This window comes from Lissotriton helveticus, chromosome 4_1 (assembly GCF_964261635.1).
Source record: "Lissotriton helveticus chromosome 4_1, aLisHel1.1, whole genome shotgun sequence".
Taxonomy (NCBI): Eukaryota; Metazoa; Chordata; class Amphibia; order Caudata; family Salamandridae; genus Lissotriton; species Lissotriton helveticus.
Window position 1 is genome coordinate 702,094,826 of NC_136063.1, and position 25,153 is coordinate 702,119,978.

At 40.0% G+C, this 25,153-nt stretch overlaps 1 protein-coding gene across 1 annotated transcript in view; it reads left to right on the forward strand.

The window, feature by feature from the left end:
• The window catches only part of PRKDC (protein kinase, DNA-activated, catalytic subunit), a 3,158,350-nt gene that overhangs the window by 535,163 nt on the left and 2,598,034 nt on the right, over positions 1-25,153 (forward strand). Inside the window, exons 30-31 of the mRNA XM_078687323.1 lie at positions 461-597; positions 1,335-1,589. Coding sequence (XP_078543449.1) covers positions 461-597; positions 1,335-1,589 — 392 coding nt within the window. The remainder of the gene's footprint in view (positions 1-460; positions 598-1,334; positions 1,590-25,153) is intronic.

Below are 25,153 nucleotides of genomic sequence, written 5' to 3' on the forward strand. Positions count from 1 at the left end.
GAAAGTGCATCAAATCCATTATCAAACTGGAACATATGTGGGATGAGGTGTTTTTTTATAAAAAACATTGACCTGTGAATGCTGGCAGGTATGCCGAGTTATGTTACTCAAAAACCTTTCACATGTCTAGGCAGCACGACAAAACAATATTCTATCATTTCATTGTCTTTTCAAAGAAGATCCCAAAATCTGGCCACTTTGTATTCAGTGTCACAAGACAATTACACATATTTTACGCCAACACCAATTTCAGTTTAAACTACAGAAAAAAAGTACACATCTACAAACTCAGTAGTTGGACAACACAATCTGACAGACAACGCAATAAGTCATAAATTCTTGAAAACATGTCTTACTCAAAATATTCTATGCTAGATTGATCAGTTGTAATGTTTAATTGTAGCATGATTTTATTGTTACATCGATTAACTTCCTTATATTTGGTTTCTTCTCTTAATAGAGGATTTCCACCTGAGCAAAAATCCCTTTGCTTGTCAGATATTGTCATGTGGCTTTTGGTGCAGTGTGGACGGCCACAGACAGAGTGCCGACACAAATCCATGGAGTTGTTTTTTGAGTTTGTTCCTTTATTACAAGGTAGGTTGGCATTATTGGTTTCTGCCATTATTGTATCACTATTCTGCATTATTTGTGAGTGCGTTTGTGTTTTTTCATAGATGGGATCTTTGTACCTTCTTCAGCATAATAGACTTAAAAATAGTTTTTCATGTGATAAAGATCTTAGGCGTCTTCTACAAAATGGCCTTAATCATTTCCTAGGGAAATAAAGTATTTCACTTTATGTTCACTCTTTTTTTGTGTCCATAGATTGCTCTGGTGGCTTACTGGCTCCCGTTCTCTGTGCCTTTAAATGAACTTTATCACCATTTTTTACTTTGAAAATGTTTGTTCGGGCTACGAGGATTTGTTTCTTTCAACTTGTTATTTTTCAAGCCTTTTACTAATATTGCAAGAGTTATTAGTCTTACACATAGTTCCCATTGTTAAAATGATCATAATCATGGGAACTGGCCTATCTGAAAGCTTGTGTGGTCAACATACTATTTTTTCACTTCTTTTACTAATAAACAGTGATGCGAAAAAGCAAGTCTACCTTGAACCCTTTACGGTTTTACATAATACTATATATCTTCTGTTCAGCTCGTCCTCACCAAGTCCCAAGAGTAGATAAATCTAATTCCATGCATCAAAATAAGACACATTTCACACTGTCTTAATTGATTAAACAAAAACATCTTTAACCTTCCAGAATGTTATTTAAATCAATTTTGTACTTCAGGAAAGTTAGCTTGTTTTTATACATTCTATTCTAGGAAACAAGTCCCCATCTGCATGGTTGGACAATGAGAAGAAAAGAGAAGGACCTGCATTTTTAATAAATCGATTTGAAAGAGCTGGAAATATTGGTGATAAACAGTCTGGGATCATGTTTCAGCCCACACTGCAGGACTTGCTGGAAACCTTCAGCTTGCGGTCTGTTGTCCAGTGGATGGATATGTTTTTGGCAGCTCTAGACTGTTACAATACATTCATTGGGATGCGTGTTGTCAAACCTCATGAAATAATAGGTGAGTGGTCTACTTCAGGATATATTTGACCAACATTTAATGTGAACATACTGAACAGGAAATCACATTGAAAAAAGTGACACATAACTTCCGCCTTGTTGATATTTGTTAATTTTCCATAATTATATTTACCCCTTCCATGCTCATGACGGAACGGTTCCGTCATGAGCGTCGGTTGGCCTGTGCTCATGACGGAACCGTTCCGTCATGAGCCCGTTGGCTCATTAGAACGCTCAGCACAGCGCGAAAATTCGCGCCGCGCTGAAGCGGTTAATTGATTTGAAATATTTTCTAACATGTAAGTTCAGTTGTTTAAAATTTTATTAATGTTCAATTTGAAAATGAGGCTGAATCCCTTCTGCAGTCTGAAGGTCATCAATTTGATTTTGGTAGTGTTGATAGCTTGCCAATTTAATGTATAGAATTACTGAAATTCCTCTAACTGCTAAGAATGTACAGTGGGGGTACAGCCTATCCAATGCTTACCATTGGTTGGCTTTAACGCCTTAGCTGCGGCCGTTATTTCGGCGCAGTGCTGGGCGTTCCAAAGAGTGGGCGGGGCCGCGTCGGCCGTTGAACGTTCGCAGCACCAGCCAGGTAGTGCTCCGAACGTTCAGCGGCCGACGGCAGCATCTATGAGGTTAATGTCACTCATGTGTTTACTTCTTATTCATCAACTTTCCTTGGCCATCTTGTTCCATCTTATGCTTGTCCCTCCCCTAGAATATAGCCTCTTTGCCATTTATTCATCCACTGCTTGCTTTTAGAGCACTACTGTTCTCTTCCAGCTTAAGCACTCCATGGGAGAACATGTGTTTTTCAGCAGTCTCCCATGTGTGCTTCTCCCACCCGCTCCACATTGCTCTGTTGTTCGTCTGCTTTTCTCCATCCCCCACGCTGCTGTTTTTCTCCCTCCAAACTCTTGACCTCCACTTCATTGTGGGTTGCTTTCTTGCTCTTGTTCTTATCCTCCTACCTTCATGATGCTGTCTCAAGACCTATTGGCTTTGCCAATATTTGTTTAATTAAGCATGGCTGACACTGGTCAAATGTAATTTGTCCTTAGCCCAGGATTTAAGGACAAAATAGTATTACTTCCTAGCAAGATATGTGTTCCCCCTAAAACAGGCTCATGTTGGTGTAAATTGGTTGTGATTTTGTCTGGTCCTGCCTGCTGATTGCTAGTAGAACTGTGTTTAATGGAAAGGGTTCTACTCAGCAAAGAACTTCATACAATTGAACCCATCTCGGAGCTGGTCAGCAGCCTTGTAATTCAGGGACGAGTAGTGTGCAAGCCAGCAGTTGTGCAATATATAAGTTTTAGGTTTAGTAATATGGCCGTAGGCTGTGGGGTTTTAGGTTTAAACCTATAATAACTGATAAAACCCCACTGAAAGAAAAATAGCCCTCACCGGTGAAAACCTATAAACACTGAAAAAACACCTGCACAACCACAAACTAAATGCCATTCAAAGAAAGGAAAAAGAATGTGAAAGAGTCATTTTGTTCTCACTGAAGGGGTCAATAAAATGTAACTTTGTTATACAAGCTAGCAGTAAGAAAGACTGGCTAACATTATTATGTTTGAGTTTTGTTCTTTAGGGATGCCACTAAAATATTGTTTCTTCTTCCTTTTACTTTTTTCAGTTTTATGGCCTTTGGTCTAAAGATGCAGGGTTTAGTTTCACGTTTTAGGTTTAGTTTAATTATTTTATAAACTGTTGAGAATCAGGACATATCAAACTTACATTTGATATTTTGGCTGCATTTGATTCTTTCACTGATAGATAAAATGGCTAGTTTAATAAAAATCTTTCCTAATATGTGTCATCACATTTGCCCACAGAGAATGGGTAAAAACCCTTAATACATCAGACCATAGTTTCTAGTGGGTCAGTATTGATAGTAAGTAAACTGCCAACACCTCAGGCTTTAAACATTAAATCTAAGGTATAGTGACAAGTATATATATCACCAAGCATCTGGAATAGTGGTAAAAACGTGACACCAGACTTTTGGAAAACATGGAACGCAGTGTCACTTGTTATGCTCTGCAAAAAAGGTTCTTTCCAAGTTCAACAAAGACTGGAGTGATATTGTTTGTATTTGTAGTGATTCAGCTACGTATATAAAAAAATTGTGTGATGACCTGTCAAAATTGATACCCGAGCTGAAGTGATTCACTGTAGGAGATCCTTGCCACTTGTTAGATGGTATGCTGAAAGCATCTTTACAATCTTCAGAGTTAATGAGGGATGCTACTGACTTTTTAGTCAATTCTGGTGCACTGTTTTCTTATGCCCAGGAACTAAAACGCAAATATTTATCATTTCGTGCTTTATGTGGCATCAAAGAAAGTCATCCAAACTGTGCCCCTTAGCTGACGGTTCTCAGCCCAAGGGGCTATGAATGCTGAGAGGGCCTTTTCACAGAAGTTTACATGTGAAGGAAAGCGCGAGCGCACATGACCAAAGACTCACTGAAGAAGTATTGTATGGTGTACTACAATAAGATTAATTTGCAAAAATCTATTTGGACCTCATCTACACTATACGTACACTGTCTATATACCATGTTCTTTCAGTGCAGAAAGCAAGCAATGATAAAAGCAAAACGTTCCATAAACCCCGGAAAACCCCTTTTTCTGTTGTCTTTAGTGGCGTGAAATTGTGTAACCACTGATAACAACTGTTTTTTAAGATATTAAAAACACTGACAAAAAAACACCAGAATTTACCAAAAATAGAAACTGAAAACAGGACAGCCTAAATATGGGTTATGTTGCCGGAATAGTCATGTCTGTTGTCCCGTCTGCTTCGAGTAGGTTGAGCCACGTGACATATTCTCACTCTCCCATTTTCTCAGCCAGATAGTTTTATAGTGTTTCCTGAAATCCCGTATTGCCCCCAAAGACCTACTGTTTATGATTTCCAAAAGGGAGACCTTGGCTAATCTACAGTCTGTCAAACCTTGGATGTGCCTTTAGTTTGAATGAGAGCAATTTGTTCACAAACCACCTTATGCCACGACATAGTTGGGCTTGGGTCAAGAGTAGCAAGGTTAGATGACCCCATTACACATGCAAGAAAATTTTTCAAAAAAGGCAGTAATAAACCTGCCTCTACAGAGTCTAATTTAAACCTACACTGATTGCTTGCATTAATCACAATGTCACAACTCTGTGTTTGTTGATAATTTTCTAAAGGCACTTGTTTTTAAAGAAAATATTTTTATTCGTTTTTCTTGAATAATACAGCATAACTTTTTTTGAGCATTCACAAAAATTTTTGCACAATAGCTTCTCATCAGAAACAGTTTCAAGTATAATAAAGTCACTATATACATTATTCCAACAGTTGAGGTCAGACTTTTCACAGCTCGTCGTGTGTTCATGGGCCTATTCCGAATCTGAACTATCATCCTCACTATCTGATGGTGGTTCGCAGATATTGCCTCTGTAGGCATTCCATGACCCCCAAATTTTCTTCCACTTTTTGGGGCAACCTCTGCTGCTAAACACCGCCCTTTCCTTTATCATGGCCGCATCCATATCTCCTCTCCATGCCGCTAAGGTAGGTTTCTCTGCTCCACCCCATCTCTGTGCTATATTTCTTTTACGGTACAAAAGGGGGTGGTGATGGACGGAGCATCTGAATCAATCAAACACTCACACCCAGTCAAAAGATCTGGGTTTAATCCATCACCGTTCTTTAGCCCACTCTGCCACCCCAGTTTAGACATGGCTATATGCAAATCAGTCTGACCCTGTGCCTCATGGGAACAGTCCAGCACGAACTGCCAAGCCATGTCTTCCTGGACCGGAAACAAGCTTCCGAGGACCGGTTTCTGGCATTCCAGCCGTCTTCAGCCCGGCTTGCTTGAATCCAGTGGCAAAGTGATCAAGGGACTCACGTCTGAGCATACCCTGCCACACTTATGGCGGCCAAAAGCGGTACAAAAGGGGGTGGTGATGGACGGAGCATCTGAATCAATCAAACACTCACACTCAGTCAAAAGATCTGGGTTTAATCCATCACCGTTCTTTAGCCCACTCTGCCACCCCAGTTCAGACATGGCTATATACAAATCAGTCTGACCCTGTGCCTCATGGGAACAGTCCAGCCCGAACTGCCAAGCCATGTCTTCCCTGGACCGGAAACAAGCTTCCGAGGACCGGTTTCTGGCATTCCAGCCGTCTTCAGCCCGGATTGCTTGAATCCAGTGGCAAAGTGAGCAAGGGACTCACGTCTGAGCATACCCTGCCACACTTATGGCGGCCAAAAGCGGTACAAAAGGGGGTGGTGATGGAAGGAGCATCTGAATCAATCAAACACTCACACCCAGTCAAAAGATCTGGGTTTAATCCATCACCGTTCTTTAGCCCACTCTGCCACCCCAGTTCAGACATGGCTATATGCAATCAGTCTGACCCTGTGCCTCATGGGAACAGTCCAGCCCGAACTGCCAAGCCCTATCTTCCCTGGACCGGAAACAAGCTCTTTTAGCCACCATCATACCTAGCGCTGCCCAATTCTGTCCTGAACGTGTAAGATCATTGAGTTCCCATATATTTAGAAAACAACGCCTGGGTTCCGGCATCAGTGAGATTCCTTCTGATTGAGATATAGTCCTTAGTACCTGTGTCCAATATTCAGCTATTTTGGGGCAGTCCCATATGGTGTGATAAAAGGTCCCAGCCTCACCACAGCCCCTCAGGCAGTAGGGATGATCTACCCTTCCTATCTTATGTAGAGTGCTTCTAGTGGAGAAGTGGAGAAGTGTGGCTCACTGGTTAGAGGAGGCAGACCTGGAAGCAGAGGTCAGCCCGGGACCAGGGTTCAATTCCCGGCTCGGCGGGGTCTTGAGTCCGAAAATGTCCATGGACTCGACAATTCTCGCTCCGGTGCCTACTCGATTCACGGGTTCACACTCTGCGACTCTGGGCAATAGCTTCCTTAATCTCCACAATGGCCCCTCGCGGCGGGATGCCTGGCTTTCACCTTGCGGATACCCTGCCGGGGTTATCTCACAGAGGAATACCAGGACGGGTTCCCTAAGCAAGCGCTTAGAAACCGCTTGGTGATTTGCGCTATATAAATTCCTGTACATAGTATAATAGGAGCGGTGTAGTATGCGTAATTGTACCAAACTGAGACGTGAGGGAATGCCCACTTCCTTCGGGGATGCCAGTGCCTCCTGCCACTCAGATTCATCAAGCTCCCCACAGTCATGAGACCATTTTTCCCGTAGTGTTCCTGTTGGATCAGGTAAATTATTCACCAATTTACGTTAAATTAGGGAGGTTGCCCTCTTTGGCATGTAGTCAGTTAATAACCTGTCCTCTAGAGGAGACGCCTCCGGGACTTCCGTGTCAGGTAGTAATGCTGTCATTAATGCGTGCCGTATCTGTATATATCTAAACTGTTCAGTGGGGTCTAAGTCGTATTGCTGTCTTAGTGTATCAAAAGAAAGTACTTCTCCTTTCTCCCACATATCCCCAATCGTCCCTATTCCTATATCATCCCAACGATCGAAACCCTTGGTGTGCCTGTTTCCCTAGCCGCTTTGTGTCCCACAGTGGAGTAAGCTGCATTAATACCCCCTGCCACCCCAACTTTGCCTGCGCTGTATGCCATAGTGTAAGTGTGTGTCGCAGTGGCCCAAACTTTGTTAAAGATAATTTTTTATCGTAAAGAGGAGCTAGTATACCAGACACTCCTAACTGCTCTCTGTCCGCCTTTAGCGCCGGTTCTGATTGTGGAAGATGTATCCATTGATTAATTACTTTTAATTGTGCTGCCCAATAATAAAGGTATATGTTTGGAAGCGCTTTACCACCATCGTACCAGCTTCGTACCAGCTTGGCCTGCGCTATACGTGCGGGATTTTGGCCTGCACTGCAATTATTTGGAAATAGGAGGCCTGCACGGGATAGGGAGTATTTTCTAAGCTATATAGAAAGCGAGGCAAAGCCATCATCTTAAAAAGCGCTGCCTTACCCAGTAGGGTCAGTGGCAGTGACTCCCAGTGTCGTACGTCTCGCTTGAGACGTTCAAGTGGTGGCTGCAAATTCCGTTTGTAGAAGTCGTCAGAGTTAGCTGTGATGTAAACCCCTAAATATTTAAACGTGTTTTCTGCAGTCTGTAGCAGACAGCCGTTCGGTAGGCGCGGTGGCGGACCGTGGAGTACGTACTTGGTGGATTTAGACCAGTTAATAGAATATCCGGATGCCCGCCCATAGGCCGTACAGACATCCAAAAGTGTGGTTATAGAACGCCTGGGTGAAGTGAAATATAGCAGGATATAGTCTGCATATAGGGAGATTTTATCCTCCCAATCATCTGTCCATTTGAGGCCCCTAATAGTCGGCTCCCATCTTATCGGCTCCAATACCATGGCAAACAATAGTGGCGACAGTGGGCACCCTTGACGCGTGCCTCTGGCCAATGGAAAATCTGCCGATATATGACCATTAGCTGTGACATGCGCCATGGGCTTTGTGTACAGCAGTCGGACCCAGGCACAAAACTTCGGTCCGAATCCCAAATGGCGCAGCACCGCAAAGAGAAAAGGCCAATGGACCATGTCGAACGCCATATGTGCATCCAGTGAGAGTATCACTGCCGGCTCCTGCAGATATACTGCACGTGCCATCACCCCGTGCAGTCTTTGTAAATTTAGTGCTGTGCTTCTGCCGGGCATAAAGCCCGATTTGGTGCCTATGCACTAGCTTAGATAGGTGTGGCGGGAGTCGTAGCACTAATAATTTGGCGAGGATTTTGGCCTCAGCATTCATTAGAGAAATAGGTCGATATGATGTACATTGATCCGCCGGTTTCCCAGGCTTTAAAATAGCTACTATGGTGGCCGTGCATTGGTCCGGTGGGAGTTCTCCAATCTCTAGGCTTTCAGCAAACATATTTAACAGGTGGGGTACGAGTGAGTCAGTCATTTTTTTATATAATTCGACCGGTATGCCATTGAGACCCACCGCCTTGTCCGATTGTAATGCCTTATTAGCTATTGCCACCTCCTCTGTCGTGAGGTCACCTTCTAATGATTGCGCTTCTTCAGGTGTCAATTTGGGCATTTGAAGGTCTTTTATGTATGTTAGTGCTTCCTCTTCCGTGATTGTCGATTCTGAGGAATATATTTTCAGGAAGTGTTGTGCTAACATGCTTACTATTGTGTGTGGTTCTGTAGTGAGTTGTCCTCCCTTCATTTCAATCTGTGCTATCCACCTGTCCCTCTTCTCCCGTTTGTCCAGCCACGCCAATAGTTTACTTGCCTTGTCCCCCACATCATAAATTTTATGTTGTGTGTTTGCAAGTTGCTGTCTGGCCACTTCCGTCAGATATTCCTTGTGTCGGCGCTGTGCAATCTGCAGGTTACGGGCCGCATTGGGGGTTGGGTCATTAGTGTGCTTTGCCTCTGCAGTAACCACCTCTGATTCTAAAGCTTGTAGTTCCGACTGTCCTTCTCGTTTATGAATTACAACGGAGGCTATTGCCTGCCCTCTGAGAACTGTCTTGTTTGCCTCCCATAAAGTGACCGAAGAAGTTACGGAACCAACGTTATCTTGAAAATAATGCTTCGTCACCTGTTTTAGTTCCCTCCTAATCTTGGGATTGTGGAGATATCCAGGGCTTATTAGATAAGTCCGACGCCTTTTCTGCTGGTGATGTATGTAGCTAAGCATCAGTGGGGAGTGGTCAGATATGCCCCGTGGTTTGATTTCTACACTGCTAATATTACAAAGGCCACCCAACGACCCCATGAAGTAATCAATTCTGGTGAGGCTGTTATGAACACTGGAGTGGTAGGTAAATTGACGGCCAAGGGGGTGATACTTCCTCCAAATGTCCACTAATCCCATAGCTGCCATGAAGCTTCCCAAATGGGACGTCCCTGATATATTTGCTCTTAGAGGGAATCTATCCATTGAGTCATCAGCCACCTATTTAAAGTCGCCCCCAATGATCAGCTCACCCTCTGGCAGCCCCAGTAAAAATGCACTAAGATCCGGGAAGGCCCTCGCCTGTAATGCTGGAGGTATGTAAACAAACAATATTTATAGGTCTCCATTCCCTCTGCGCATGTACGGCAGCAAATCTACCTGCATCGTCAGATTTAACGCTGCTGACGATTAAAGGAAACTGCTTCTTTATCAATATACCAACCCCTCTAGAGTCTGAAGTAAATTCGGAGTTAACCATCATTTTATAACCCCATCTATCCATAGCCTTAGTAGATGTGCCCGTGAGGTGTGTCTCCTGAAGTAATACCACTGCTGCGCCTCCCCTTTTTATGCATTGTAAAACCAGGCCTTGTTTGATTTCTTCGCCTAGCCCGCGTACATTCCACGTGAGTATGGACAGGGACGGGGTCACGGCATCGGGGGCCCCCCTGCGAGCTAGCTAGTGAGTGTTTCTGTGAGTAGTGACATCGTGCAACAATATCCACATCTGTTCAACAATATCCACATCTGTTCATCGCATAGTCATTAAAGAACAAACATATACAACTCCCCCCCTCAATCCCCCCTCCCTGCCTTGTGGACTTAAAACTGCCCGCCACCCCAACTCAGCAGAGCGCTTAGTACCCCCACCCTGAAACTTTGCTAGCATGTATGTACAGGGGTGGGAAAGTCCAAGGAGGACCAATCACCCCCCCCCCGAGTCCCGAGCTATCAATACATCCATTGTCATTAACAAAAGGAGGTTGGCCCTAACAGGCAATTAGGTGTGTTTCTCCTATACAGAGAGAAAAAGAAAGGGGATACTTCCCTTGTGCGTGAGTAATTGAGTCCCCGGAGTCCCTATGTATGTGTGCATCCTCCCCTTCTTCCTGTTCCACTTCCTCCGATTTGCCGTCCTTGCCCAGTTGTCTTCGCTTCCTTCCCAGTCGTCCTGACCTCTCCGCCGGTCGCCACCCCTCAAGCCAGTCGTGTGCTTTGATCCAGCGCTCTGATTGAAAAACTGTCTCAAAAACGCTACCTATCACCTCAATACTCACCATTAATCAATAAAACACATATAAAGGCCCATAAAAACAATGAGACAATTTTTGAGCGAATGAATCAGGTGTTCTGATTAATTAAAACTACTCTAATATTATTTACATATTATATACAACTGCAGATTATCTATTTTCACCATGGTTTTAAACCTTTATAATTTATTAATCAGGCCACTAAGGCGATTGGATCAACTGATGGAAACTAGACCATGAATAAACAAGACCAGCTTGTCTTTTCAAATCTAATTTATTAACTTTATTTTTCATAAAGAAAAAGCATTTACGTTTTAGAATCTTTATTTTATAAGCAATTGAGAAAGCAGCATTTTAATAAGGAAATGAATTAATAAACTGACATTTTCAAAGCAAACTCAGAAACATGAAATATCAGCAGATTACCAGTTTCCATTCCCTAAATCTATTTCCCGGTCTATTTCTCACTTCACCTAGAAAGGAAAAATCATTTAAAGTCTGCTGTCCTTACGTCCGCCAAAAGTCCAACAGCATATCACGTCATTCAGGAATCGGAAAGTATGAGTGCAGCAAACTTTTTCCTCGCTCATAATGTCAGGTTTTATACCTTTCTTTCTAGCTAAACTTTCTACATTTTACATTCTTCTGAGCAGATCCAAGCTTTTCATTGGCTGTCCTGTGTCAGTCCATGATAAAGTATATTAGGTCATCTCTGATTCTTGACCAAGTCCAGACTTCACATAAGCCCTATTGTCTTTCACTTCCACAACTCTCAGCTTCCTCAAGAAACTTACTTTTCCTCGAGTTTCAAACATTTACATCCTAGCCTTGGCAGACACTTTAAGTTCCTGTTCTTGAGCCTTTTCTCCATGAGCACGTTCAACTTAACCAAAGAACTGCTTTTTCAATTAACGATGACAATGCAGTAAAATTCTTCACAACTACGCATGTGCGAAGGCTTCACTCTGGACAAGTTTTGCGTCTGCAGCTCTGTCAGCCATGTTTTCTGAACCACCTTTAGACCTCACTTTGGAAACTATTATTAAACAAACACAAGACATCAATTAATTAAAGAATTTAGACCCATACTGTTACCCACCCCCTTTACTAATTAATCCTGTTAATTATGTTACCTAGCAAAAGCACAATCAAGCAACATTATAATAACTTTTCTTCTTTGAACTGCACGACCTCCATGAGCTTTTGTCACAGAAAAGACATAACATAAGCACACAAAATAAGCACATGCCATTAGTTAAACAGCCGCATTTAATACTGACAAAGACAATAGACAAGGTTAGTTTATTATTTTTCTCTGCGTTTGCAACATAAAGCACATTAGTTTATCCCGCGTGTACTGATGTATGTATTCTTAAACTAAGTTGATTAGTAATTTCACCACATGCTTATTAATTTAATTACTATTATGGGAGATTAACTTCACAAGTTTGAACAAAATTGTGTTCTTCACCTTGCTTCATCAACTCCCTCATTTGGTGATTTCTAAATCACCAAATAATACCCAAAATTTATAAATTTTCAACCCTTGAAAATGTTTTGGACTTTCTTAATATTAGTATTTCTAAACTTTAGATTCATCTGTTTTTCTGCATTTCTCATATTGAGTTCTCCGAAACTCTTCTAATTCTATTTCTTTTTCTTTTCTTAGTTTGTAAATTCTTTTCTTTTCTATTACATGTTTTCTTCTCTTTTGTATCATGCAACTAATTTTTAACAAAAGTATCACTATAGCTATGACTATTAAAGGAAAAACTATTTTACCTATTATTGAATTACCAATCTCTTGAAACCAGTGTTTCATTGCTGCAAATCTTTTACTTAAACGTTCTGAAAAACTTTCGTCTTCCAAAGGTTCAACTTCATTATGTAATTCAGTAATATTTTTTATATACATTTCTATATTCTGACTTTTGTCAGGTATATAAGTACAACAATGTTGAACATGCAAAATTCCACAGACTCCACCCTCTTTTGCCAGCAAAATGTCTAGAGCAAGACGATTTTGCATCACCATAGTTCTCATAGCAATAAGCTCTGTATTCACTAATTGAAATCCACTTGCAGTATCTGTTGACAATCTATCAACAATTGTAGACATTTTTCTGATTTTGTTTGCATTCAGGGTTATTCCTACCATAGGTATTAATGCATCAAATATGTCTCCCATTATTTCTAAAAAGCTTCTGAATCTATTCAGGTGATTGCCAATTTCAAATGAACGCTTTGCATTTCTATCTACATGAAAAAAAATTGGAAAAACTAAACCTACATAACATGTCCCATACCAATGGTCTGGGAGATTGTAATAAGCTTTATTCCCACAAACAAAATAAATTCCAGGAAAAATTGGATCTTTGCCTCCTTTAAATCCCCAACCTCCTATAATACGATAAGTGTCTTCACATTCACTTGCACCTACAAAATAATTATCAAACAAAGTATTATCTCTTCTTACACAAAATTTTCCACTAACCGGTTTATCTATGTGAATTGCAACATTTTCATTTTTACCATTAAGCTTTTCATCTTCCATCTGCCAAAATTTAGACTTAGTTTGTTTCATCATCTCATTTCGCTTGTATATTGCCCTTAACTCTTCCACCATATTTAAGAACATCTTCTCTTCCGTTCTCAATTTACATGTTAAATTATTTCTAAAAGCATACTCATAAGTTAATTCACTAGTCACTAGGAAAAATTCCCTCATCTGTTTAGCATATTTCACTTTATTCAAGCTATTTTCAACTTTTAAATTTGCAAAAATCTCATCAAAATCTGAATAATAATATTCTAAACGTCCAGTTTGATAAAACAGACTGGCTATTACACTACATGTTATGCCATAAGTAGGAGGAAGTATATTATATGTGACAACTTCAGACACAGTAGTAGGTAACTTTACACAAATGTAGCAGGCTTTTGCGTCCATCACCTTAACATATTCAGATAAAAGTCTCAAAGGTATTACTAGAAAAATCTCCCACAGATCTATCTTGATGAATCTCTGGTTTATGTACAATAATTTTATCAGTCTTATCAACTTTATCATGATTAACCACAACTTTACTAGTCATGTTAGTTTTATACATCTCTTTATCTATTCCAAAAGGAAAAATGACAGCTAAAATTAACCAAACTAAAATGATCAAGATTACACATATTGAAGACAATTGGCAACCTCTTTTGAAAATTGAGCATCTCGAATTATTATTAGTAGAAGGCATCTTTAATTTCAAACCAGAGCCTTAAAAAAAATGAAAAATTACTAAATATACTCCCCTCTTCTTTTTTTTTTTTTTTTCTTTTTAAACAGATAACTTTATTTTCTAACAGCTTTTCTTCGACCTTATGTCGTACATCAATGTGTGTTTCCAGCTAACACAATTTCTTCAACCTTGTGTCACCTAATGAACAAAATCAATCATTATCACTGGCATCATCTAAATTTATTTGACTACTATTTACTTCTACTACTGGTGGAATTATAATATATGTCCACTCAGGTGATTTGTACTTCTGATTTGGCTTTATTACTCTTTTTGCTCTGCTGTTTATCACTTCTACTTTTTTTCCTGCTTGTTTTTTCTTATTTGAGTCTTCTTCTTTTTGACTTGTGATCTCATTCACCTGCTCTTTTGCTTTATTCACTAATTTAAATTTTAGGCCTTCATTTTCATTTGGCCAATAGTCTCCTTTTCTTGTTAATATCCTTTTCGGTTCCGCTAAATCATACTCCACTCTCCAAGCTCTTTTCCTTGATCTTTTCACTTTTGATTCATCTCCACTATCATCTGTTTCACTTTCTGTGTTATCAGCTGATTCATTAATAATCAGTTTTATTGTATCAGATTCTTCTTTAGATTCAGGTACTTCTTTACTCGGCAGTTTCACTCTGTTAGGAACATCATCCTTATAGCTGGTACTTGGAATTTCTTCTTCAATTACTTCCAATTCTCCAGTTTCAGAATTTTCGTTCCTTCTTCCAGAGCTACCAATCTGCTTTTCAATACTCTCCTGATCTTGATCTTGAATCACTTCTTGTTTAGCTTCTTCTTCTGCTACTTGATCTAGCAGATCTTCATCATTTTCATTTTCTTCAGAATCTTGTATCACAATTTCTTCATTTTCTTCATTCAATGCTTCATTCGCATTTGAATTTTCCAGATGTCGACTTTCTTGTCGATCTTCAGGATCTGGATTTCTTTCAGGTTCTTCTTCAGAATCTGAATCAGCTGTTGTTTCACCTTCGTCAGGATTTTCAGGTGCTGGCACTCGTATGGTGTGGCTAGCATGAATCCATCTCTTCAATCCTCTACACTTTACTGCATTTGTTGTGACTAATATCACCTGTCTTGCCTTCTGCCACCTGGTACTAGGCAATTTCTTCTTCGGTGTACTTTTGTCCTTACCCAGTCTCCTGGTAACAGATCATGAGCTTTTTCTTTCTCTTTTGTAATTACTTCAGTTCCCACCTGATGGAACACAGAAGTCACCACATCAGATAGATTTTTGCAGTAATCCATAATGATGCTATCTTAAATGCTCAACAGTTTATCAACTGGAACAAATGCTTGCTTCATGACCCTGCCCATTAGAATCTCATGAGGACTCAAACCTGTTTTTCTATCTAGAATGCTTCTCAAAGACATCAAAACAAGTGGAAGTGCGTCTGTCCACTTCATTCCTGTTGCTAAGCACATTTGTGATATTCTGTTTTTTATTGTACCATTCACTTGCTCAACAACACCTGATGCTTCTGGTCTGTAAGCACAATGTAATTTTTGCTTTATATCCAGTGCTTCACAAATCAATTTTAGCAATCTGTTTTCAAAATGTGTGCCACGATCTGTCTCGACCGTCACTGGAAATCCATACCTTGGTATGATTTCTCTAAAAAAAAAAAAAGCAATTTTGCCACAGTAACTGAATCATTGTGACGTGTTGGGAATGCTTCTACCCATCTTGAAAACAAACAGATTATCACCAAGACACATCTGAGTTTGTTGTGAGGTGGCATGTCAATGAAGTCAAGCTGTATTCTGGTAAATGGACCACCCTCCCGTCCTATGGTTCCCATGCTCACAATTGTTTTTCTGTTTGGATTAATCTGTTGGCAGATAAGACACCTCTGACAAAATTATTCTGCAATTATTCTGAATTTTGGATTTTACCATATTTGTCTGAATAATCTAATCATTGAATCTCTGCCAATATGTCCTGGACCATGGTACATGCGTTCCATATCAGAAATCATGCTATCTGACATTACTGGTCTGTCATCTTTGTAAACTCAAACCTCATCTTCTTCTCTCTGTCTGCATCCTGCTTTTAACCATGTGTTTTTTTCCATCCTCATTTGCCTCATCTTGCAACTGTTTTACTCCCTCTACTCTCAACTACAGATGTTAGCATAAGTGAGTTCAAAACATGTTCATTTTCTTTTTCCCAATTTATGGACACATTATGTTTTGCACAGAATTTTGCTATTGAGTCAGCATACGAGTTTCCTTTTGTTATGTAATCCTCACCTTTTTTATGTGCTGTGCACTTTACAACTGCAATTTTTTCTGGTAGCTGAATTCCATCAATTAATCTTTTGATCAACTGTGCATTTCTTATTGGTGATCCCGCCGTCATATAGCTTAATGAAGTTAAATAACCTCTTTGAGACCAGAGCTGGCCATAGTCCTGGACTACACCATAACCATATTGACTATCAGTCACTATGGTCATTTTTAACTCTTTTCCCATTTCACATGCACGAATCAAAGCAATTAATTCTGCTACTTGAGCTGAACGAATTCCTTTGAGACAGGAGGCTTCAATTACATCTGCAACTGTACATACTGAATATGCTGCGCTCAGAACACCTTCATCTGTTCTTAAGCATGAACCATCAACAAACAAAACATAATCTGGTTCAGCTAATGAGACATCTTTTATGTCCTGCCTTGGTTTAGTACAATAGTCTAATACATCCAGACATTAATGATCAATCTCATTCCTCATTTCTGTTTCCGTACCATCAGGTAATAATGTGGAAGGATTTAAATTCACACATCTCGCAATTGAAACATTGTCCGAGCCAAGGATAACCTTTTCATATTTCGTTAGCCCATTATGTGTCAAATGTTGTGTCTTACTTCTAGTGAGAAGAATTTCAACTGAGTGTGGAACGTATACTCTCACAGGAAATCCCATTATTATTCTTTCGCTTTGTTCCAAACTTACACTTGTTGCAGCTACTGCTTTTAAGCAACCTGGTAATGCTTTTGCAACAGGGTCAAGAACAGCTGAGAAATATGCTATTGGATTTCTCAGTCTTCCATGTCTTTGAATCAGAACGGATAATGCACATCCTTCTCTTTCACTTCAATACAGCTCAAATTCTTTCTCATAATCAGGCATTCCTAGGCTGTGGGGTTTTAGGTTTAAACCTATAATAACTGATAAAACCCCAGTGAAAGAAAAATAGCCCTCACCGGTGAAAATATATAAACACTGAAAAAATACCTGCACAACCACAAACTAAATGCCATTCAAAGAAAGGAAAAAGAGAGTGAATGAGTCATTTTTTTCTTCCCAAAGGGGTCAATACAATGTAACTTGGTTATACAAGCTAGCAGTAAGAAAGACATTATTCTGCTTGAGTTTTGTTCTTTAGGGATGCCACTAAAATATTGTTTCTTCTTCCTTTTACTTTTTTCAGTTTTGTGGTCTTTGGTCTAAAGATGCAGGGTTTAGTTTCATATTTTAGGTCTAATTTAATTATTTTATAAACTGTAGAGAATCAGGAAATATCAAACTCATATTTGATATTCTGGCTGCATTTGATTCTTTCACTGATAGGTAAAATGGCTGGTTTCATAAAAATCTTTCCTAATATGGGTCATCACATTTACCCACAGAGAATGGGTAAAAACCCTTAATACATCAGACCATAGTTTCTACTGGGTCAGTATTGATATTAGGTGAATTTCCAACACCTCCGGCTTTAAACATTCAATGCAAGGTATAGTGACAAGTATATATATCACCAAGCATCTGGGATAGTGGTGAAAACATGACACCAGACTTTTGGAAAACATTAAACGCAGTGTCACTTGTAATGCTCTGCAAAAAAAGGTTTTTCCAAGTTCAACAAAGATTGGAGTGATATTGTTTGTATTTGCAGTGATTCAGCTACGTATATAAAAAAGTTGTGTGATGACCAAAATTGATACCCGAGTTGAAGTGATTCCCTGTAGGAGATCCTTGCCACTTGTTAGACGGTATGCTGAAAGCATCTTTACAATCTTCAGAGGTAATGAGGGATGCTATTGACTTTTTAGTCCATTCTGGTGCACTGTTTTCTTATGCACAGGAACTAAAACGCAAATATTTATCATTTTGTGCTTTATGTGGCATCAAAGAAAGAATCATCCCAACTGTGTCTATTAGCTGATGGTTCTCAGCCCAAGGGGCTATGAATGCTGAGAGGGCATTTTCACAGAAGTTTACATGGGAAGGAAAGAGCAAGCGCACATGACCCAAAGACTCACTGAAGAAGTATTGTATGGTGTACTACAATAAGATTAATCTACACTATACGTACACTGTCTATATACCATGTTTTTTCAGTGCAGAAAGCAAGCAATAATAAAAGCAAAATGTTCCATAAACACCGGAAAAACACTTTTTCTGTTGTCTTTAGTGGCGTGAAATTGTGTAACCACTGATAACAACTGTTTTTAAGATATTGAAAACACTGAAAAAAACCCACCAGAATTGACCAAAAATAGAAACTGAAAACAGGAAAGCCTAGGCATTCCCAATGCTGAAGCTTAACACAAACTTTTCTTTAACTGTTCAAAAGCTTCTATTTCAGTTTTTGTTAGCCTAATTGGGTCTTTTATGTCTGCTTTTGTCAGTCTCTGCAGTGGCTTTGCGATTACGGAAAATCCACTAATCCATTGGCGACAATAACCTACCATTCCTAGAAACATTCTAACCGATCTCTGTGTTTTTGGAGGTTGCATTGCCTGAATCATTTTTAGGTCTCGCGACCTATCGATGCGCGCAAGCGCATCGAGCGGAGCGAGAATTCAAGTAGCCAAAATCCTCGTGAAACTAAGGGCTTCTTGCCCTGCGGTTTCCTTTAAGTTCACGTGAACCACGTGACAGCAAGCACGCGCATCAGGCACTCCTCCCACACCTCACGGACATCTGTTCATTTCTCCTGCACAAGGCTCGCAAAAGGCTCTCCTCCCTCCCCACATCAAAGGCATCAATCACCCTCCCACAGGCTTCCCCAGCGCTGCCCCGCCCCCTGCTTCACGGCCAGACCGAAACTAAGGGCTTCTTGCCCTGCGGTTTCCTTTAAGTTCACGTGAACCACGTGACAGCAAGCACGTGCATCAGGCACTCCTCCCACACCTCACGGACATCTGTTCATTTCTCCTGCACAAGGCTCGCAAAAGGCTCTCCTCCCTCCCCACATCAAAGGCATCAATCACCCTCCCACAGGCTTCCCCAGCGCTGCCCCGCCCCCTGCTTCACGGCCAGGCCATCTGTTCCCTGCCAGACCTCTCACACCTCCGTCACAGCATGCCTGTGCTCCTTGATTTATTTAGTAACAGTGCCGCTTCCAGACACCTCCCACCTCTGACACAACATGCCCTTAGGCCTTTATTAAATAACAGCGCCGTTTGTTTACAATTTCTCGAAGGTGCACTCTGTTTTAGCGTGCTTGAAGAATATTGGTTCGAAGCGCTCTGAACAAGTAGATAAAGCGCAGCGCTCCTGAAACGGGCAAAGCGCTGAAGGAAAATATGTTAACGTTTCTTCAAATTTAAGTAAAAGCTACAAACTGAAACACATTTCATAAAGAAACGTAACCCTGAGATCTGCTGCTGTGTTTCTTCATATAACTTTATTTTCAAAAGACGGGCAAAGGAGATGCGATAAACAAATCTCGATACCAAGTATTATGTCATATTCTTAAGCAGACGGGAGAGAGCGCTCTCTTGATTGCTATTATTTTATTGTCCAGGCACGCTATCTCGCTTTTCTGTGTCGCTTTCACTACCATTCAGAAATAACAGCACTGTAACTTTTGTTTCCTCAATACTTCTGATTTGAGCACGTCACTACGAAAGAGGATGTAGCTCAGTGGTAGAACGCATGCTTTGCAAGTATGAGGCCCCGGGTACAATCCCCAGCATCTCCACGTTTTGTTATTTATTTTTAAATATCTGTATTTCCCGAAAATTGATTTCTGTTAAACCACTGTGCCGCTTAATATAAATTAATTCAGTAAACTGTGTTAAAAACGTCAGTTAGCTCTCATGGAGTGTGAAAGATCCCAGCCGCTTTTGTTTCCTCAATACTTCTGATTTGAGCACGTCACTACGGAAGGGGATGTAGCTCAGTGGTAGAACACATGCTTTACATGTATGAGGCCCCGGGTTCAATCACCAGCATCTCCAACGGATTAAAATTAATGAATTCAGTAAACAGTGTTGTTTGAAATAAATCAATTCAGTAAACAGTTTTGAAAACGTGAGTTAGCTCGCAAGCTTACCAATGAAACATGCACGTTGCCAATTCCTCATAACATGTCAAGTACAACATGATGGACTTGACAAGGGATTTAAGGACAGTGAAGACAAGCATTGGCATAGCCAATAGGTCTCGCCTTTGGGACCTTATAAGTGTTTAGCCATGCAACAGCTGATGTTGTTGCACCAATGATATTGTGTTGCATAACTAAATACTTATAAGGTCCCAAAAGCGAGACCTATTGGCTATGCCAATGCTTGTTATTCTTTCTGTTGTCACTTGTCTGACTCCCTTTGCAATTCTGTGACCAAGATATTTTACTTTTTGTTTGCAAAACTGTAATTTTGCAGGAGATACTTTATGTCCCTCATCTGCCAGATGATTTAAAAGAGTAATGGTATCTGTTACACAATTATCTCTTGTTTTTGCAGCCACAAGGAGGTCATCAATATACTGCACTAACGTAGATTTTCCAGGTAAATCTAGATTTTCCAATGATTTCTTTAGCAATTGATTAAAAATAGATGGACTTTCAGTGTACCCTTGAGGGATTCGACACCATGCTATAATACGCTCTTTGAACCGGAACGCAAACATTTGATGGCTTTCTGGATGCAATGGAACAGTAAAGAATGCATTACACAAATCAATAACTGTATACCATTCTGCATCATGCGGAATCTGATATAAAATTACCGCTGGATTTGGTACAACTGGGCAACATGGAACAACAATTTTATTAACCTTTCTCAGGTCTTGAACAATCCTGAATGTTCCGTTTGGCTTTTTAATTCCCATAATTAGTGAATTACATGGACTGCTCTCAATTTCTTTTTGAACACCTTGTTTTATGAATTTTTCTATTACAGGTGTAACACCTTCAATCACTTCTGCTTTCATTTTATACTGGGGAATGTTTGGATAATCTGCTCCTTGTTTTACTGATATTTTTACTGGGTCTACATTTTTCATCAAACCCATTTCATCTCCAGTGAAATCCCAAATGTTTACATTCACTGTGTCTTTTAATTCTTCAGGTAGATTATTCTTATCAAACACAGGAAATAATTTACTTTTTTCTGCCTCAACCATTAACATTGTTAATTTGTAAAACCCATCTTCTTCTGGAGTTTGAAGCTCTATACCATCCGGTGAGCAATATATTGCACAATTCATCTTGCACAGGAAATCCCTACCTAATAGATTTACAGGACTGCTATCACAAACTACAAATCTATGCATGTCCTTAAATTGACCTATTTCAACTTCAACTGGTTCAGTTAAATCTGTTTTTATTTGCTGATTAGCTACACCTACTACTTGGATTTTATCTCCAGAGAGAGGAAGGTTTTCTATTTCCACTGATCTAACAGTAGAACAGGTAGCACCTGTATCCACTAGGAAAGTAATTTCTACATCATTCACTTTACCATTTACAAATGGACCAGATTGATCTACCTCAAGAGTGGCTCCAAGCACACACTCTTCCTCCTCTCTCAGGCACCTTCAGAAGTATTCCTCAGATTCACTCCCTCCATCTTCTTTCAACCAATATTGTTGAGATACATTCGACACGTTCACTCTTTGCGATCTGTTTACCTGTTCACCTCTGCTGAATCCTGTTTCTGCACTGTATCTCTGCACATTTACACAGTTTGGAAGTGGCGGTTGTGGTATCTGACTTTGCTGAATCACTACCTGTCGCTGTAGCTGTTGCTGCTGATATACCTCATTCTGCATCTGTGGATTTAATGATGCATTTTTTAAATAATTTCTGGGCGGATTCTTGCATTCACGCTTCCAGTGTCCAATTTCGCCACAATTAAAACATGGGAGTTTCTGTTTCAACTCTTCTATATTTCCCATCAATTTTGGTTTATTATAATTACCTTTAAATTTCCCTTGATTATGATCAACATTTTTATTTGCTAAAGTTGCTATTTGTTGTTCTGCCACTTTTACCTGTGCCCACATTGCCTTTTCTTTCAACTTCTTTTGTTTAGCATCTATTTCATCTCTACAGTATTTTGCTCTTCTCAAAATATCATCTACTGTGTGTGATTGCCAACCAACTATTCCAGTTCTTATCATTTCACCAATTTCAGGTCTCAAGCCATATACAAATCTGTATATGAAATGACTCATGTCTTTTTCACTTAAATGTTCATAACCACTGTATTGTTTAAATACCAGCAGTAATCTTTCATAAAATGAATGTACTGATTCCTTTGGCTCTTGGGTTGTTCTATCTATTTTAACCCAATCTATCTCTTTTGGGGGAATCTTGTTTTTCAAAAACACAATTACCTGTTCATACTTTCTCATTACCTCTGGTGAAGGAGCATCTGTTACTTTATGTCGAGGGAATTCTTCTGTAGGCCAATTTATAGTAGTTTTACATTCTGTCCATAAATCTGATGGGACAACTATGTCAAAGAATCCATCAAGATCAACCCACAAAACTTTAGAAACTTTCCCAATTCTGTCTACCTGTCGATACTATTCTATAGGTTTTTCTCTTAATCGAGGAAAATCATTTGTAAACAGTAAAATGTCCTGTCTTGTCCATGGGACATGCACATACCCTCCTCCCGGTATTTCTCTCATTGGAAACTCATTTACTACTTCTTCCTTTTCTCTGGCAGGAAAAGCTAAACTTGTTCTGTCTTCATCTCTTTTCTTTGCCCATTTTATTCTCCATTTGCTTAATTCACCCCATTTTCTCAAAATCACAATTAAATCTTTTATATGAATTATTCTTCCTGTGGTATTGGTATTTTCAATATCTTTTTCTGTGAAATCCACCCTGCAAATTCTTTTGCTTACTTAAATCTACTTCTAAATCAAAAGCTATTTCCTCTAATTGATCATATTTGTTTTTCGTTTTCCATGTTATGCTTTTGCAAATAAATAATAATTCATCATCCTGATATGCCTTCAAACTGTCAATTCCAATTGTTCCAATTATTAATTCCTCTATATCTGCTTTCAATTTTGCAACATCAAGTAATTTACATTCTGGGGTTTGTGTTAAATCTATTTTACTCAGACTCTTTACTGGAGTTCCAGAGTCAGATTCTGCACCAGATGGAGTTTTACATGACAAACTTTGATTAAAAGTTAAATCAGGCATCATTATTTTCTCTCGATGTATTTCAGACAAGGCATAGGGGATACGTCATATAAAAACCCTATGTGTGTGAAGGAGAAATCCTGCACAAAGTAATGAACCAAAGTCGTGTGCACACGTATAAGAGTTCTTGATGAAAGTTCATCAATTCCTCTGAACACCAAAGTCATTAAAGTTCCAAACGCTCTGTTCTTTGTCTTTTATTCAGTGTAACATCAAATGAGCAAACAGCCAACACATGTTTCGTCACAATGCGAAATATCCAGCGACTTCTTCAGGGCTGCAGTTCATATGTGTAGATTCTTATAGATCACTCCACTGGTGATAATTCCAACCCGGCTGGTCAAATAAATAATGGGGTTTATCAGAGGAGGCACCTAAGTGATGGTGATACTGTGAGCCAATTAGATTGGTGTGTGTCAAAGGAAGCACCTAAGTGGCAATGATCCAGCGTGAACTGTGCCGCAAAACCAGAGATGGGTTGGATAGACCGCTTCGTAAATTCCTTGATCTGAAAAGAAGATTAAGCCTGCGTTACAGTCAGTCAAATTTGCCTTATTCGAGATAAAAACTCATAAAAGCACAATAAAACATTGTAAAACATTTTGGTCCCGTTCAAAACAAGTTTAAAAAACTCCAATAAAATTCCATTATTAGTAATACAATTACAAATTTAAAAAGAAGCAAAAAAGAGCAATATTTTCTAAAATTCAATATTCAAAGCATTTTGACAAACTATTTAAATCACAGTTTAATAAAATGACAGTTCAAGGTACGAATTTCCTTCTAATTGCCCAAGCCCACCCCAAGAATTTTGCGGCCGCTAATGAGATGACCGGCAAGGAGCTAGTGCAAATTAATCTTAATGCAACCTTGCTATCCCTTGTACCTAGCATTTTGCACATTGCTGTTAGCCAAACACGTCGGGGGGTTGAATAAGCCCTACAGACAAAAAGGAGATGGGCAATGGTTTCAACACCATTCTTGCAAACCGGGCAAACACTGGAATTGGTTGCTGCCCATCTGCCCGTTAGTGATCCTACTGGAAGAGACCCTGCTCTGAGCTGGAAATAAAGTTTACGGTCCCCAGGCTTTGTAATCACATCCTAATAGTGTTCCAACCTGGGGAGAACTTTCGCTTCCAGATATCTACCCTCCATAGATGAAGGAGCGGCATCATTCCATTTCTGGTAGGCAACCATTTCCCAATACCTAGCTTTTAGATCTTCTTTGGAAGGGAACCGGGCTGACTCGGGATTCTCCCATAGTCCCTTCATGCCCATTTTGATTAAGACTTTGGACAGTTCTTTTAGCCAGCTTATCTTGCGAAATGTGTCGGTTTTAATTACGTCCAGGAAGCCCTGGGCATAATGCGCAAGCTCCGGGGTGGCCCAAATACGACGCCAGTATAGTATTGGTCTCAATCTGGCCATGTCCAAAACTGCTTTCCTGCCCAATTCATAGCACAACGGTCTCATGGGTGTGCTCTTAGGGACGCCAATAAGATTACGCAAGAATTTGTTTTCAACAAGTGACAGTGACCCTATATTCTCATAGCCCCATAATTCGGCACCATAAAGAGCCGAACTGATGGCTTTTGCCTCATACACTTGGAGTGCTGGCTGGATCGGCTTTGTCAAGGATTTTCTATGCTCCACGGATATGGCTCCTGCATTTTGGCGAAATTTAAGGGCCGCCATTTCTATATGCTTCCCCCAGGTAGCTCCCTTTGCTACGTGGATGCCCAGGTAGACAAAATCCGATACCTTTTCCACCTTTCCACCGTCCATAAAAAAGTTCCCTTTAAAGCTATGGTGCGGGTTAAAAACCATAAGTTTTGTTTTGGTAACGTTGACTTCTAGCCCACGGTCAGTGCAAAATC